Consider the following 17103-nt stretch of genomic DNA (forward strand, 5'->3'; position numbering starts at 1 on the left):
TTGGGCCTGGGTCACTCATCTGTCCCCCTGACCACACTGTGCTCCGTGAGGCAGGAACAATGCCCCCCACTGCCAGGTTCCCTGGAACCAGCGGGTGCCAATCCCCATTGCTTGGAAGGAAGAAGGAAAGTACTTATTCTGCACTGGACACCTTTTTAAGCACCAGAGATGCCTTAATTCATCATGTTTCCGACATCCCAGCAGATAGATATTGTCAGCAGTCACCAACCTTTTTGGCACCAGGGAACAGTTGCATGGAAGAAAATTTTCCACAGACCAGGGGGTAGGGAATGGTTTCAGGATGATTCAAATGCATTACATTTATTATGTACTTTATTTCTATTCTTATTACATCAGCCCCACCTCAGATCATCTAGCATTAGATCCCAGAGGATGGGAACCCCTGGATAAAACGACTATCGCCATTTTACAGGGCAGGCGAGTGAGGCAGTGGCAGAGGTGGGAACTGAACCCCCGTCTGTGGACCCCAGGGCTCTGTCCTAGTGATTTTGTAGGGGAGACAGAGCAGGAAGGAGGGAGGGTGAAAGGAGGGTGGGGATAGGCCGGTAAGCTCCCTGCGGGCAGCCTGGGTCTCCCACTCAGCACCTGGACCTGTGCTTGGCACACACGAGGAGCTTAATATACCATCTACAGAGGCAGGACAGACGGACTGTGGGCTCTGAGCGGGCATGTCTCTTTTGCTGTTGACCATCTCAGTCCCACCTGGGTTTCCCATGTGGTGCTAGTGGTAAAGAACCCACCTACCAATGGCAGGAGATGTAAGGAATGCAGGCTCGATCCCTGAGTCAGGAAGAGCCCCTGCAAGAGGGTTTAGCAACCCACTCCAGTATTCTGCCTGGAGAACCCCATGGACAGAGGAGCCTGGCGGGCTATGGTCCACAGGGTCGCACAGAGTCAGACACGACTGAAGGGACTTAGCACACACACATCTGAGTCCCAGAGTGAGGGACCTGCCCAAGGCCTCCTGGTCACCTGCCCGACCTGAGAGCCACATCGTGGCCCCCTGGACAGCCTTGGGAGGGAGCTGGTAGCAAAGATCTCCTTCACCCACGAGGAAACGGAGGACCAGAGAGGAAGTGCCGGCAGTCACGGCAGCACCGGGGCCAGAGTGCCGTCTCCCCTGTCCCCTCTCCTGTCTTTCCCCCAGACCAGCGGCCACCGCCTCTGGCCACCACCCCACGGTGAGAAGCCAGGGACCTGAGCTGAGAGGGGAGGGCGGCAGGGAGTCCCCAGGGCCTGTGCTGAGCTGGGGCAGCCCCAGATGTGGCAGGAGGAATGGTTGTTCATGAGGGAGGAGAGGGGCCGTCACATCTGGAGGGGCCTCAGTATCCGCCCCATCAAAAAGCAGCACCGGGCAGAGAAAACTTCTGCCCAGGGCTCAGCACCAGGAAAGGAAACTTACTTCGAATTTCAGCTGTTTCTTGGAGCCCGGGCAGGGTTCACCTGACTTCTCCATCCTCTTCTCATCTCCGCTGGCCAGTCCGTCTGTCTTCTCGGGAGGCAGGGCTACTGCGGGGGGAAGGAATAAGGGAGCAGGCGTGAGTTGGAGGGCCCCGAGCCGCCCCAGGCCCAGACCCTGTGGCTCTGTCCGGAGGCCATCCTCACCACAGCGCAGCGGACCCGCTCTGCCCAGCAGCTTTGCTAGAGTCAAATCCCCTCCCAGGGTGCCTCTTGGCCAGCCGCTCAGGTTGCCCAGTGGACCTTGCAGGCCTGTGTTTTCTGTGGCCCAGAGAAGCAGCCTGAGGCCACCCACGGCATCTTTGGCCCAAAGAGCAGGTGAGTGAGGACAGAGCGGAGCTTCTGGAGACCCCAGAGGGAGCTCTGGACCACGGCCGCTTTCTGCAGTCTCCCTGTCTTCCCTGAGAACACTGCAGTGACCTCAAAGATGCCACCCGCCTGGGCTCAGCATGTCGCACACGGGTGGGTGGTCAGGAAGGGGAACAGAAGTGGGGAGTGACGGAAATGGAGGTCACTGAGGTAGGGGAAGCACACACACACACACGTGTGTGCACACACACACTCATGCACACCTTGGCATCTTCAGGAACCAGCTCACCCTGGGCCTTCCGTCTGCCTCTGCTCACCTAGAAGGGCCTCCCTCTGCCAAAAGTGTGGAGTAGAGGGGTCTCTGGTCCTTCCATGCCCTCCCAGGAGCAGTGGGAAGGTGGGCATGAAAAGCTGGTGGTCTGTGGACATCACTTTCCCGTGAACACCCCCAAAGGGTGCCAGGGCACAGGGCTGGGAGCAGCCATCAACCCTGAGCCCACGGCTCCATCAGATCTTGACTGTCCCAAGAGAACCCTCCAGCCAGCCCCTTCTGTCTCTGCCTGATAAACGGGACTCAGGTTTGCTCAAGAAAGTGCTTTCTAGAACCTCACAGCTCCTCTCCTTAGATTCCCTCAGCTTCCCTGGGGCAGTGATTCTGTTGCCCTGTTTTACAGGGGAGAAAACAGAGCCTGGCTCTCACTTGAGGAACTTTCCCCCTATGTCCAACTAGGGGTGGCCCAGGAGGGCCTGTGAGCAGCTGAGATACCTGAGCAGTGGCCCCAACCAGGGCTGGACTTTCTTGGGAAGTCAGGAGCCTGGAGATATATGTCTACCAGGCCAGGAAACCAGGTGGAGGGCCTTGCCTCTCCCCTGACCCTGTTCCTCACCACACTCACACACCCCAGCTTTGCAGACTGGGACCCAGGAGTGGCTGCTGGGGAGTGCCCCAGCTCTCCCACTTGACCCCTGCCCTGTGGGCCCAGCAGTTATTCAAAGCCCTTCCTAGGGAGCCCTCAGAGCTTCGTGGTTGACTACACTGCTCATTGACTCACTCTGTCCTCACAGCAACCCCAGGAGGCAGGTACCAGGATCAGCTCCACTTTCCAGTTGGGAAAACTGAGGTACAGAGAGATGAAGTGCTTTGCTAGTAAATGGCAGGGCTGGGATTTGAACCCAAGCAGCCTGGCTTGTGCTATTGACCACTCCGTGCTGGTCTTGGCTTGGTTCAGCAGACTTGGTGCCAGCCCTGGAAGAGGGTACTCTCTGCTTGGGCTCTGATCCTCCCAACACTGTGTGGCTCCAGGCAGGTCACATAACTTCTCTGGATATCTCCATTTCCCCAGCTATACAGTGGAGATGATAATAGTCCCTTCCCCAGAGGACCCTTGTGTGGATTCGAGGAGCTGCAACTGAAAGGGCTAAGAGCCCGGGGTCAGCACATGGGGTCCAGCCATTAGTAGTGACCGTCTGGCAAATGATGTCCCTGGGTCTCCCCGGGTGGCTCAGTGGTAAAGATTAAAATCGCGCCTGCAATGCAGAAGCTGCAGGAGATGCAGGTTCAATCCCTGGGTCGGGAAGATCCCCTGGAGGCTGGCGTGGCAACCCATTCCAGTTTTCTTGCCTGAAGAATCCCCAGGGACAGAGGAGCCCGGTGGGCTACAGTCCATGGGGCCACACAGAATCGGACATGACTGAAGCAATAGCACACACACATGATGTCCCTACACATTTTATTTTTCAGGAATCAGGAAGTGAGTAGCAAAGTTTTCGAAAAGCTGAGGCTTTTGGATGCAAACGGACACAAAAAGTGTCATATCAGCCTGGGTAGGAAGCAGGACAGGGAGGAAGACATAAAGATAAGGATGCTCCAGCCACCAGGCCAGACAGGTGGGGACACGAAGGCCTCCACGGCCAATGATGTCCTGGCTCCATCACAGCTCCCTTCTTGACTGAGCCTGGGGGCCGGGCTCAGTGGGATGCAGGGAGCCCCCAGATCTCCATGCTTGCACAGCCGACAAGGGCTCCAGCTAGAGTCCCCATCTCAGTCACAGACCCCAGCTCCTCCCTGGTGGTTTCATAGAATGAGGCCACTGAGAATAAACCTGAAAGATGCAGGTGGGGGCACCTGGCATCCTCATGGCTGGGGTGGTTGACAAGAGGAAGGTCAGGATGCTGCCTGCTCCTGGCGTAGAGGGTGAAACCAAGTCCAGCGCTCTCTGCTCCTCCAAAGCAAACACCTCAGTGGCCAAGAGGTCTGGTTGTGACACTGAGCCCTGGAGAAGTCGGGTGGGAGACTGGCCAGTGACCCAAGGACAGTCAAGCACACAGCCTGCACCACCCTGACCCCTCCATCTCAAATCTACCAGCACACCGCTGGGCCAGAGCTGCTGCCATCGTGGGAAGAAGAAAAAGAAAAAGAAGAAAGAGAAACAAAAGGCAGCTCCATCTTCAAAGCTGCTGCCTCCCTCTGCCAAGGTCCTGGCTGGAGATGCAAGCCGGCGAGGCTTATCGAAACCAAACTTCAAGTTCAAAGGGAAGTTATCAGAAAACCACCTTCAGGTTCAATGTTGCCTTTCAAGTTCCACTTGATAAAACCCAAAGAAAAGAAACCTCTGTCCCTGCTCTCTCCTCCTCCGGGGCACCCCTCCCCCTGACACCCAGACAGCCCATCCTCCCTTAAGCCCTCCCCTAACTGCCCTCCTCTCTCCTCTCCCGGGGAGGAGGGGAACCTCCCCCTCGATCCCTTATCCCCTTCATACATCTTCTCCAAAGACCAGGGTTTGTCCTTTCTTCATCAGTGGGTCCCACCTCTCAGCCCATCCTAGCTCAGAAGACCACCTGGACACCCCCCAGGGGCCCCTTCCTAGCATGAGGGGCAGGCACAGGTGGGTAGTATTACTGGAAGCCATCTACCCTGGGGCCTGGGACCAGGAACAAGGACAGTCAGCACCCCGTTGCCCCCACCAAAGAAAGCCTTTCCCTTTCACTGTCCCCTGCCCAGGGGCCAGAAGAGGTGGCAGATGATCAATCAGAAAGCCGTGCAGACCCTGGTGCCAGACGCCCAGGCTGGGACTCAGGGGCCCTGCTTCTATATCCACATGTGAGTGAGCCCCCTGAAACTAAATGACATCAAACCACTGCCCACCCCAGCCACCCCTGTGCAGAACACACCCCCTTCTCTCCACTGTCCAACCTCGGGCTCATGGGTAGATAAGAGGGTGAATGGGGCTCAACTGCTGGCTTCCCAGGCCCCACCAACCGGAGAACAGTGTTTTTGTCAGGATGGATTTTAGCACCAGACCCTGAGCCCATTCATTCCTCATCCCCTACGCTATGCCTGTTCAGCCCACAGATTCCCCCACCCCTTCCACAGGTGATCTTTTGGGGGGCACGGTTTCAGGGGGGCTCTGGCCACTGTTCAGTTGCAACAGTTACAACATGGCTAGTTGGAAAGCAGTGGAAGGAGGAGGAGAAAAACGAAGGGAAGGGACTGAGTGAGGAGGAAGGAAAGCCTTTCACTTAGCATGACATATCCTTGGGTGACCTAGAGCAGGGGCTGGCAAACTACAGCCCGTGAGCTAAAGCCAGCCCACCACCTATTTTTGTAAATAACATTTTACTGGGACACAGAGACACCTACATCCTTTGTCTATGGTGAAAGAGAGTTGAGTAGCTGCAACAGCCACTCTAATGCCCACAAAGCCTGAAATATGTACTCTTCCTGGCCCTTTAAGTAAACGTGGACTGTGCAGTTTTGCACACCCATGAGGATACAGCCTTGATAGGCAGAGCGCAGGGTGATTTCACCTGCTGTTCACCTGCTTGACTGGAAATCCTTGTGCAGTCCACAGCCTGCCCAACCATACACAGCAGCCATAGAAGAAAGAAAATGTCAACTCTGCTTTCTTAAAACCAAGTCTCAACTCCAAAGAGTGGGGCAGCGTGCGGAGCTCCTTCCCCGTGGAAGCTGTCCCCTGTCCCTCCTCTCACCATAGCCATGACCATGAGGAGCCAGCCGGCCGGCTGTGTTTACCAGATGATGGCTCTGTCCCACATTAGCTCCCAACCTGGCATCTCTCCACCCCCAGCAACTGCCAGATTAAATGCATTACTTGACCATCTTCACCCGGCTCCCTTTGATGTTCCCTTCTCAAGCTTCAAAATACCTTTTGGAGGGAGATCAGACAGCATTAAACAGAATTACTAATTAATTAAGCAAAGTTAAATTTTAAACACTGTTTGTTGTGTTAGCCAAAAGCCTGAACAGAACAGACTTTTTTCCTCCGCTGAGATCAAAGACAGCCTCTTCCCTCTCCCCTCCCCCAGTTTAAAAAGGGGGTGGGGGTGGGGAGGAAGAGAGGGAGAAAGAAGAGAGTGTTGAGTACCTCCAGGGAGAATAGGAAATAACCTAAACGGGGGCAACTCTGATCATGGGCCCCCCATGAACCTAGTGGGAGGCATCCGAGGCTCCCTTGGAACCTCACGCTGTGAGAGCCACGGTCACTTTCTTGGGACTGTTTAGCAGTGATCCAGGGAACAGGATGGCATAGCCAACCCAGCCAGAGCTGTTGACAGCTGGCGCCGCCCAAGCAGTATGGAAAGAAGAAGGGCTGTGAAATGAAGCAGATCCACCCACCCGAGACCCCACCCTCCTGAGTAGGATAAGTGCCCCAGGGCTCCTCCCTTGGGTTTGGGGTCAGGGTCACTTGGGGTCATTGGGAGACTGGCTCTGAGAAGCCGACAACTGTGCACGGTACACCTCAGGGGCGCCATTCACATGCCGGACATCTTCGGTTGTGTATTGTTCATGACAGATGGACAGATGGCAGAGAGGTGTCTTGAGGAGGGGCCCCTTTTCCCACTTTGCACAAACGCATTTGTTGCTAGCAGAGGGCTGTCTAAACTCATTCAGTCTGCAGTCCTCTCTGGGATTTTCTGATAACGATGGGAGCCTACCATGTCCACGCGGCCAGAATGCAAGTTTCTCAAGAGCTGGCCCTGCTGGCTACTGCCCCGCAGCTGCCCACAGTGTACCACACGTGCACAGAGCAAATATTCCATCCCAGGATGACCCACTGCACCAAATCCCCCAGGTGGACAGAACATAGGCTACGTAACAAACACTATGAATTCCGGTGTGGTTGGGAATGGAGTGGGAAAGAGGGCAGTTTACAAGGGGTAGGTCCGTTCTGAATCCAAGACATCGGCTAAAATCCAAACCCTGGATGATATCAGCAAATGCCAGCTTATTTTAACACAATCCAGACGGGCCTGGTAGATATTAAACTTTGGAAGAAGAGACAAATTTGAAACACAGTATGATTAAGTCAGCCCCACCAAAGACCAGAAATGACTAATGCCGGAAGGCCTGGCGGACACTTCTCTTAGCCTGGTTACCTGGCAGGTTCTTCTCAGTTGATAGAACATAAGATTTAACACAAGCCAGAGCTTCCTGGCTGGAGCTTGGACACTGGCCTTAACATACCCACAGGCCTTTCTCAATTGTCCACGTCCAGATTATCTGCCACAAATATTTTAGGCTCAGGGTGGCTTGCCAGGATGTCTCTGACTCCCCAACCCTTCAAGAGCAGCTGTTAGAGGGAATGCAGATGAATTTTAATATTAGCCTATGCCAAATATAATTAGGAGGGTAAATCTGCTGCCAGTAAAAAGAGAAAGATATCGTATGTGCATTCCAGACCAAATGGTTTCTTGCACTATCTGCACGAGGCTCTCCTCGGGGCACGAGCGTCCTAGAGACACACAAATGTGTGTGTCCTTGCACACAGCAGTGGCTTGTCCGGGGGTGCTGGTGAAGTTAGTGGGTACACACATTATCCCATTATGTCCTCTTAATATCACCATGCAGGGTGTGGTACCGCCTGCATTTTACAAGAGGGAACTAAGTGGAAGAAGGCAACTTGATGGAACCATCTCCCAGCCCTGTCTCTCCACAGAGCCGGTCTTCCCTGCCAAGAACACTCTTTCTGTCTCTCAACACCTGCTCCTCCTTCAGGTCTCCAGGTTAAACGTCCCTATCTTCTGAGAAGCATGCCCTCCTGTGCTCCAGGGCTGGGTTAGGTTTCCCTGCCCTGATTACACTGCTATCATCAGCACTCGTGTGACTGGATCTTTCTGCTGCAGCCCCAGCCTGTCACCCTACATAGGACTGTATCATCATCGTCATCAAAACGCAACAACCAGCAGCAGCAGCATCAGGATGTGAGCACAGAAGATGCAGAAACAGAACGAAAATCCCTGTTTCCTGCCTCCCCAGCCACTGGTCTGTCCACTCCGTCACAGGACAATGGCTAACACCTGTTCCTGCCTGTCCCGCAACCACGCTCCTCTTTCTGATAATAGCATCTGGATTTTCTCCAGTGGGCCGCCCCTCCCCGAGCTCAATCCCTGTGGTTTATGGGGGCGCTGATCCCACTCCAAGCTTCCTGGAAGCACCCAGACCCGACCAGCTTATTTTATCCTGGTGGCCCTGTGTCCTCTCTCTAATGCCAAAGGACAGTTGTTCGTGAAGCTGACGAGGTTAAAGTTGCTGGGCCTCTGACTTGCACGGGCTCCTTCCAAGTTGGAATGTGTGGACGTGGTTGGTTGTTTTTGTGACGCTTTCAAAATTAGGTATTTTATCCTCGCTTGGTTAAGAATGCTGTCTCTTCCCATTCTGACTTCCCGCCCGTCCCCTTGTGTCATGTGGTATTGGAGTGAACACAAGCATTTCTGGAATCGAGCTAAGGGGAACTTGAATTGGGGATATATTTATTTAGGTTTAGTGAGAAATAAATGCGTAGTAAATAGAAATATGTAAATACATATATTTGTATATAAATGGTCCACAGTTATGAAAGAGAATCGTGTATTCTTTCCCTTAAAAAAGACAACCCCCAAACTGGATAAACTTGGGTCCCACAAAAATCTAGACCTACCCTGGCCAGTAAAGTAAGAATCAAGCTTTTGCAAGAAATAATGGACTTCGGTACTATCTTTCACCTATGATGGCTCAGCTCATAGGATATGAGGACTCAGAGCCGGGTAGTCACCTTGGCCACCTTACTGGGAGGGAAACGGAAGGAAACAGAGGGAAAACGGAGAGATGATGGAGACAGAGAGAGAAAATGAATGAATGTGTGTGTGTGTGTGTGTGTGTGTGTGTGTGTGTGTGTGAATGACATGGTTTGAGCTCCTGGATCAACCAGCCCTTCTTTGGCAAGATCTACCTTAGGATTTTTCGATTCTATGAGCCAGATTTAAAAAAAACAAAACATTTATTTATTTATGTGGTGCACTGGGTCTTCAGTTGTGGCATGTTGGACCTAGTTCCCTGACCAGCAATTGAACCTGGGACCCCCTGCATTGGGAGCCTGGAATCCCAGCCACTGGCCCACCAGGGAAGTTCCTATGAACCAGATCTTAAGCAAGTTCAGGTTGAGTATCCAAAAGACCCCAAAGAATCCTGACTTAACTCTTCATCACTTGGGGCCCTTGCTTTTCAGGAAAAACAAAACCACCACCAACACATAATTGACCCAATGCAGTACTCGCGAAGCAGGCTTCCAGCAGTTTCTGACAGTGGGTGTCTACCCCTTCCAGGGTCTTTTTCTCCTCACTCCTGCTTCCCCAGGTTACATTTTTCTGTAAGTAGATTTTATTTAAGGGCCAGTTGTGACTGAGGGGAAAGAAGAAAGGGGGAAAAAAAACCTTCCCAACAAATAGCATTCTGGCCTTTTTTTCTCATCAGAGCATAAGGTTGATGGCCATTCTGCTTTGAGGTTTGAATAGGATTGAGACGAAACATCTGTTGGGGGAGGGAGGGGAAAACGCCAGGAGAGGGAGAGGGAAAGGGAAAAAAGCCTTCTTTGGGCTAAAAATATCATGTCCCTGCCACTCTCCCCCCATCCCCGCCCAAGTTAAAACATGTGATGAAATTCAACTTTTAAAATCTAACCCCGAGCTACTTGAAGCTATGAAAGCCTCCTCGGTATCTGACACAAGTCAGAATTTCCACTGTTCAAGCTGAGCTTTTATGAAGAACAGACTTGAGAGAGACTGCTGTCACGGCTGCGGCCCGGGCTTCTGGGGGGACTGCAGTGGACTGGAGTCGGGGCGACTGACACTCGCCGGCAGGACAGGCTCTGAACTGAGGGAGAGGAGCCAGCGGGGTGTGGCCCGCCTGCCCCCTCCATCTGGGGGTCCCTGCTGCTCGGCAGTGAACTCCCCTTCCTCCCAGACTGACGGGAGCCACCGGCTGCCCCATCGATTGAGAGCCTCGCCTGGGACTCCAGGGCTCTGGTGGAGCTGTCTGTGGCCTCTTCCTGAGAAGTCCCCTCCCTCTCTCTGTCTTTCTCTCTCTTCCCCGGCTGCTCCCTGAACTCCAGACTCGGTGTCCATCTGTCTTCTCATAGCCCTACCTGCATGTCACACAGGCCTCTTGAAGCCAACACATCCAAAAACAAAAGACATCGTCACCTGCTGAAACCGCCACCTCAGAAGTGACCGCTTAGTTCCCGAAGCCCAATCTCTAAGGCGTCCCTGGGGCCCCTTTCTTTCCTGCACCCCCGTCTCCCAGCCCTACCACCCCACCCCTCAGGCCCCTCGACGTCTCTCCAGCCCCTCAGCCCCACTAGGCCGAGGCCATCACCTCTCCTCTGCACTGATGCAATCGCCTCCTGTTCTCATTGCTTCCCCCCACCTCAGAATGACCTGGCCTTCACAGAAGCCACAATTCGCTGGTGAAAAGGGAAGTCAGAATCTGGCACTCACCTACCTCAAACTTGCCAGCAGTCTCTCTTCAAAAGCAGCGTGAGATCCCAGCCCAGGGCCCCACCCTTGCCAGCTGCCCCACCCCCATCCCCCAGTCTCTGGCTGCCACCTGGGCCTCCCTTCTGTGTCCCCCAAACCCCACAGCCCTCCCACCCTGGGGCTCCCCTCACTCCTCTGACTGTTCACCCCTCACATCCACCCAGGGCGGCTCCTTCCTGGCACCTGCATCTCGGCTGAAATGTCACCTCCTCAGAGAGGCCTGTCACCCTCCACCTTCCCTCCACCTTCCCTGGGTTTTACCTCTTCACAGAACACCCCTCCCAGAGCCTTGTGTGAACCCGATTATCAATTCTCTACCTGCCTCCCTCGTGCCAACGCCCTCACAGAAAGGCCCACCTACCTTGTCTGTGGCTGGAACCCAAGGGCCTAACAGGGCCCCACACCTGCAGTAGGCACTCAGCAAATACTGAAACATGCTGAGTGGAGAATAGACTGTCCTCAGGTCTGCTGTGTGACCTGAGACAGGTCATGCCCCTCTCTGGGCCTCAGATTCCTTACTACAGATGAAGGGGACGAAAGGCCTCCAAAGGTCTCCTTCTCTCTGTGAAGGGTTGACATTTCCCACCTGGGAGCCTTGATGGGCTGGAGGGGGGCACACGGGGCTTTCCTGGGAGCTGGACTCCAGTGACTTCCTGGTGTTGGCTTCATTCTTCCAGAGAGCACAGTTGGGGCCTGACTAACAGTTTTTTTTGACTTTACAATGGTACAAAAGTGATACACAGCTGTATGTGGAATCGCAAGTCTGGGTCTTTTCCCAGGCTGGCGATATGTGGTACAACTCCTCTTGTGATGCTGGACAGAGGGTCCCAGCCCCCAGTCAGCTACGTAATCACGAGGGTCAAGAACCCATACACTTACAACCATCCTGAACTCAGACAGCCAAACTTTTTTTCACTTCCAGCACAGGATTCAGTAGATGACACAAGCTATTCAACACTTGATTATAAATAGGCCTTGTGATAGATGATTTCACCCAAGTGTAGGCTAATGTAAGGCGGGCAAGGCTAAGCTATGATGTTCAGGAGGTTAGATGTATGAACGCACTTTCAACTAATGATATTTTCAACTTACAATGGGTTTATTGGGACGTGACCCCATCCTAGGGCTTCCCAGATGGTGCTAGTGGTAACGAATCCACCTGCCAATGCAGGAGACATAAGAGACATGGGTTTGATCCCTGGGTTGGGAAGATCCCCTGGAGGAGGGCATGGCAACCCACTCCAGTATTATTGTCTGGAGAATCCCATGGACAGAGGAGCCTGGCGGGCTACAGTCCATAAGGTCACAGAGAGCTGGACATGACTGAAGCGACTTAGCACGCACGCACGACCCCATCCTAAGTCAAGGAAGATCTGTTTTTATTGAGCACTATGGCATGCCAGACTATGTCACGCACTGGGAGTGGAAGGAGACATTCAGAGATTCTAATAGGATTAAAGAAGCTTTGAAAATAGGCCGTCTTTGATCTGGACTAGTAAATAATTACAAACACCAGTTGGCTCTTCTTCAAGAAAGAGGAACCCACGAAACAAGAGTCAGGACAGCTCACAGACGCTGGCATACTCTGAACCAGCGCTGCACTCTGGGCTTATATAAATAACCTCGCTGTTACAGGCCCTCAGAGGAAGACGTGCTATCTCTGCCCCCAACAAGAAACTGAAGCACAGAGAAGTTAAGTGACTCTCCTAAGATCACACAGTGAGCTACAGTACAGCCAGGCTGGATCTGGGGTCTGACCGCAGAATAAAAGGAGAAGGGTGCCTCTCATGTACTCCCATGGGGTGGCAGGAAGACCAAGTTCGGGCCATGCCAACTGGGACAGGCCCTGAGCTCACAGTGGGGCTGCTTTGCCCTTGGGTGTCAGTCCCGACGCCACTGCTCTGCTCCACACAACTCCAGGCACCTCCCTCTCGGGCCAGAGACGCCGAGACCCCTGCAGACTCTGCCAGGTGACACCTGGGTTAGGCCAAAGCAAGGCCTGTCTGTCAGCAGCCCTGGGGGCCTAGGGGGGGCCAGGCCCCAGAGGGAGGGGCTGCCCGACTCACTTTTGGTCCTTAATAAATGCACGACCAGCAGGCAGAGCTCTGTGGACTCAAACTTTCTATGGAAGATGCTGAGCTAACGCACTCTGCCCACTTTCACCTCCAAGCAACGAGGTAGAAAGACAAGAAACAGTCATGATGTTGAGGGTTGGTGGTCAGAGGTCAAGGGTGAGAGGTGGGAGTGGGCAAAGATGCTGGGCAGGGATGTGGCCAGCACTAGGTGGGGGAGAGAGGGGACGCAGGGAGAGAAGGGGCCTGTGGCTATGTGCAGGTCCTTCTCCCCTGAAGAGCGCAGAGCCAGAGTTCAGTCTGTGCTGGGTTGAGAGGACACGCCCAGACACAGGGCTTCCTGGAGCCCCTGACACCAAGGTCCACCTCAGGCCACAAGCCACAGGCTGCCACCACCTGTCGTCCTGCCCAACTGGGGAGGTGGGGACCTCAGGTGGGCACTGGAGTGAAGGGGGGGGGTGACCCTCCCCAGTCCTCAGTGCCCTGCTGGGTCAGCAGAAAGTGGGGGGGTCCCTTTTCCCTCCCCCTACAAGCCGCAGGTCCCGCCTGCTGCGCCAGGACAGCTCTGGAGCGCGGGACTTTTCATGCTTACTTTGTTCTCTCCACAGTTCAAAAGGAGCTCGCAGTCCCAGCCCTCACTCCGGGCCCAGCCTTAATCTCCCATCCCTCGAGCTCCCAGCTGGCCAGTTAAGGCAGTTAAGACGCTGGATTAGGGCCGGCTTTACATAACAACGCTGGAGCTAAAGCCATCCTCTCCTGGGATGGCTAAAAGACTTCTTTTTATCTTCACGCCTCAGATGGCCTTTTTTCCCCCTTAACAGCCCTCCACCCAGCCAAGAGGCAATGAACTTGGCCAACAGGAAGACAAAGAGGAGATTCAGGATTCGGCTTGCTCTCCCTTGGCCCAAGGCTCGGAGGGATGCCCGCAGCCCCAGCTCCAGGCCAGGTGGCTGCTTCGTCGTGGCCAGGACGTGGCAGCGCCCACCAGGCCTAGCCGTCCACAGCCACGTCCATCATCCTGGGAGTGCTGCCTCGGACCCGGCACCAGCGGTGGCCCAAGAACCACAGGCGGCCGCTGGGGCCAGCATCCCTTCCAAGAAGCCTCAGGGGCCACACAGGCAGGCCCAGCACTACTGCCTTATTTACTTATTGTTTTCACTTTTTAATTCTGTTGTTAGTCTTTCGCTTCAAAGGAATACATGATCACGTTCTTCTTGTAAAAGTTGAAACATTAATTACAGTTAATACTACAATCCTCTGACCACGCTTTCCAATTTTAACTTCTCCTCCCCTATTCAGAAGGAACTACTCTTTCTGCCTGTCTAAGCTTCTAGCTACACAATTCTATACATACATATGTGGTCCACATTCATACACACAAGGGAATACAGAGTGCTGTCTGGTACCCTTTGTTACATAAAAGGTAATTAACATACTATCTCTAACACACTGCATCTTTGAGCAACCCGGTCTGTCTTACATTCTGTGCTCTGTATAAGGTTTTGTTTGAAGAAAAGGAGCTGGAAACTTGACCACCAACAACCTAGTCTAATCCCTAGTTGGAAACTGAGTCAGGCTGGTGGCTCCCAACTCCTCCTCCCCCCGCCACCAATGGTGGTACTGATATACTTGGACGCTGTCAATGACTGGCAAAGTGCCCAGTCGAGGCACCTTCGAAGCTGTCCTCGAAGCCTGACCTACAGCTGGTGGACCACAGGGATGGACCAAGTGCCACCAACATCCCCACACTTTCTCTGACAGGAGCTGGGACTCTTGGGCACCTCCTGTTTATCTCCCCTCCATCAACCAGTGTTTAGAAGTGCCACCCCACAGCAGTTTATCCTCTCTACAGGGCGCCCACATCCTCTGCACATGCGCGGAGCCCACACCCCCATGCATCGTGTTAGAGAGGGAGGAGCCTGGCCAAAAGCCATAGCGAGTCTCTGTGGGAGCAGGAGGGGAGCGGGGACTTGGAGACAAGCCTGTGGGTTCCTCGGCCAAGGGCTCCTGCTGCTGCACCCAGCAGGGCTCATACTATGATCAGAGGTTGGACAAAGCCCCCTCCCCTTCCGAAGAGGAAGATTCCATGGGCATTTCATGTCTGCAGGGAAAGATGCCTCATGTGAAACCAATTACATGATCTCAGGCTGAGCCTCAGTGGCCAGAGAAGTGCCTCATTTGGGGCAGTAACCAGGGACTCAGCAAATGATGAAAATATAGACAGAGGGTGAGATGAGTGAATGACAACTGGAAGATGGTTAAATGGGTTAAGGAATGAGTGATAGATGAGGACAAGATGGGTGAAGGATGGATTTTGGACGACTGGGTGGTAGATAAGGACTGGCCGGATGGGTGACAAAAGAGCAGGTAGACGAATGAACAGGCGGTGATGGAAGGACGGGTGGGTGAAGGATGGAGCAAAAGATGGATGGATGAGTGTTGGATGGGTGGGTCATGGATCACTGGGTGGATGATGAGTGAGTGATGGGTGGATGAATGGATACATAAGTGGACAGGTGGGTACTTGAATGGCAAGGGATGGATGGAATAGATGGAAGGATGAATGAATAAGAGGATGAGCTTGCTAAGTTACCAGGTGACTGAGCAAATGAATAGAAAATGGAATGAGTGCTGAAGCCCATGTAATCCTTGTCTGGGGTCACCTTAGCCCCCAGATCCTACATCCTGCAGGCCTTCACCTGACTCCCCAGATCAACTCTAGGCACCAGGTGCTGGCATCTCTCCATGGAGCCAAGGATGACAGCTGAGGCTTGGGGAAGCCCAGGGAACAGTGAGAATCAAAGCCACTGAGCCTGAGTGTGTCCATCAGATCCAAATATGCTCAAGAGAAACACCCTAGAGTCTGTCCATGTGCCTCCTTCTCCTTCTATATGGGACCTGCTTGAATTTGGGCAAAGTCTGAGAGATACTCCGGTCCCAGGCACCCTCCAAATCCTGGGCCACAGAGAGAATCTCTCAAAATAGTGCTTCTCAAAGTACAGCATGCACACAAGTCATCTGAGGGGCCTATTACAGAGCAGACCAGATTCAGCAGCCTGGGTGGAGCTGAGGAGTCTACATTTATCACAGCTCTCAGGCCGATGTGGCCACAGTCCTTGGGTCTTGCCAAGGCTCCCCTCCAGAACGTCCTGGCATGGTCTACTCTCCTTTCAGGGCCCTATAGCCCTTCTAAGACCTATATTTCCCCTCAGAGACCCCTGCCAGCCCCTTGTCCCAGTTCCAGAGAGGGCTTTACTGTACAAAGAGTCACTTAATCAAGTCTGACTCTTTGTGACCCCATGGACTATAACCCGCCAGGCTCCTCTGTCCATGGAATTCTCCAGGCAAGAATACTAGAGTGGGTTGCCATTCTCTTCTCCAGGAGATCTTCCCCACCCAGGGATCAAACCCAGATCTCTTGCATTGCAGGTGGATTCTCTATTGTCTGAGCCTCCAGGGAAGCACATTTATTGCCCAAAGGCTGCACCAGTTCAGCAGTTCTTTCCTCTAATTCTGAGTGGAAAAAGGGAAATGCTATCCCTTTCAGCAAATGCTTTCATATGCTGTCCAGTCATTGTACCAGCTTAGGGAATTGAGTAGGAAGAGGCCCTCATTCCCATTCTACAAGTATAGAAACAGGCTCAGAAAGGGGACGTGGCTTCCTAAAGTCAAATTAGTACACCAGTGGCCCCCAACTCTCTACTTGAGTGTCCTAATTCTTTCTACAATGCACTGCTTCCTTGAAGAAAGAAAGGAGTGGGAACTACAGAGGAAAGCAGTGAGGGGTTGGGGCTCTGTTCGTGTGTGTGCAAACCTGTGCTCCAGGTGTGTGATGTGAATGGAGAAATACAAGGGTTGCTTCATACAGTATATACTACATGCCCAGCCCTGCTTGAGAAGCCTATGAGTGGCCACTCCCCTGCAGTGGGGAAGATGAGGTCATACAACTTATTCAAGACCCCATGGCTAACACAGAGCAGGATGTGAGCCTGGGTGGCCTGAATCCACTGCCAGTGAGGACCAATGAGGCACTCCACTTCCCTCTTGCTCCTCACCCCATCCACCCCCAGTGCACCCCCACAGAGAGTTCTGTCCTCCTCCTCCTGGTCTGCAGACTTTCTGGAGGGTGTGCAAGGTGTAAGGTAGACCAGATGGTCCTTCCCCACCTCGCTGCCCTTGGGAAGAAAGTAATAGGTTCTGGTACCTTCTAGCCGAAAGTCTTCCTCTTCCTCTTCGCTGAGCGTTTCTCTGAAAACTTCACCCACAAGCTCCTAGAGGAAGACAAAGCAGGAATATTAAAGAAGTATTGGAGTCAGGTAGGAACCTGGCATCCTTACGGTCAAGGTGGCATTGTGAAGGTGTGTGTGGCTGGTCACAAAGAAGCAGGGACCCTGTTCTCATTCTTCTGATGGAAATTTAGGTCAAGTAGGGA

At 53.4% G+C, this 17103-nt stretch overlaps 1 protein-coding gene across 1 annotated transcript in view; it reads right to left on the bottom strand.

Moving 5' to 3' along the window:
* NKD1 (naked cuticle homolog 1) overlaps positions 1–17103 on the bottom strand; it is a 95495-nt gene that overhangs the window by 15123 nt on the left and 63269 nt on the right. Inside the window, exons 4-5 of the mRNA XM_018061939.1 lie at positions 16876–16942; positions 1424–1530 (exon numbers count right to left, since the gene is read on the bottom strand). Coding sequence (XP_017917428.1) covers positions 1424–1530; positions 16876–16942 — 174 coding nt within the window. The remainder of the gene's footprint in view (positions 1–1423; positions 1531–16875; positions 16943–17103) is intronic.

The sequence above is a fragment of the Capra hircus genome, chromosome 18 (assembly GCF_001704415.2).
Source record: "Capra hircus breed San Clemente chromosome 18, ASM170441v1, whole genome shotgun sequence".
In the NCBI taxonomy this organism is placed as follows: Eukaryota; Metazoa; Chordata; class Mammalia; order Artiodactyla; family Bovidae; genus Capra; species Capra hircus.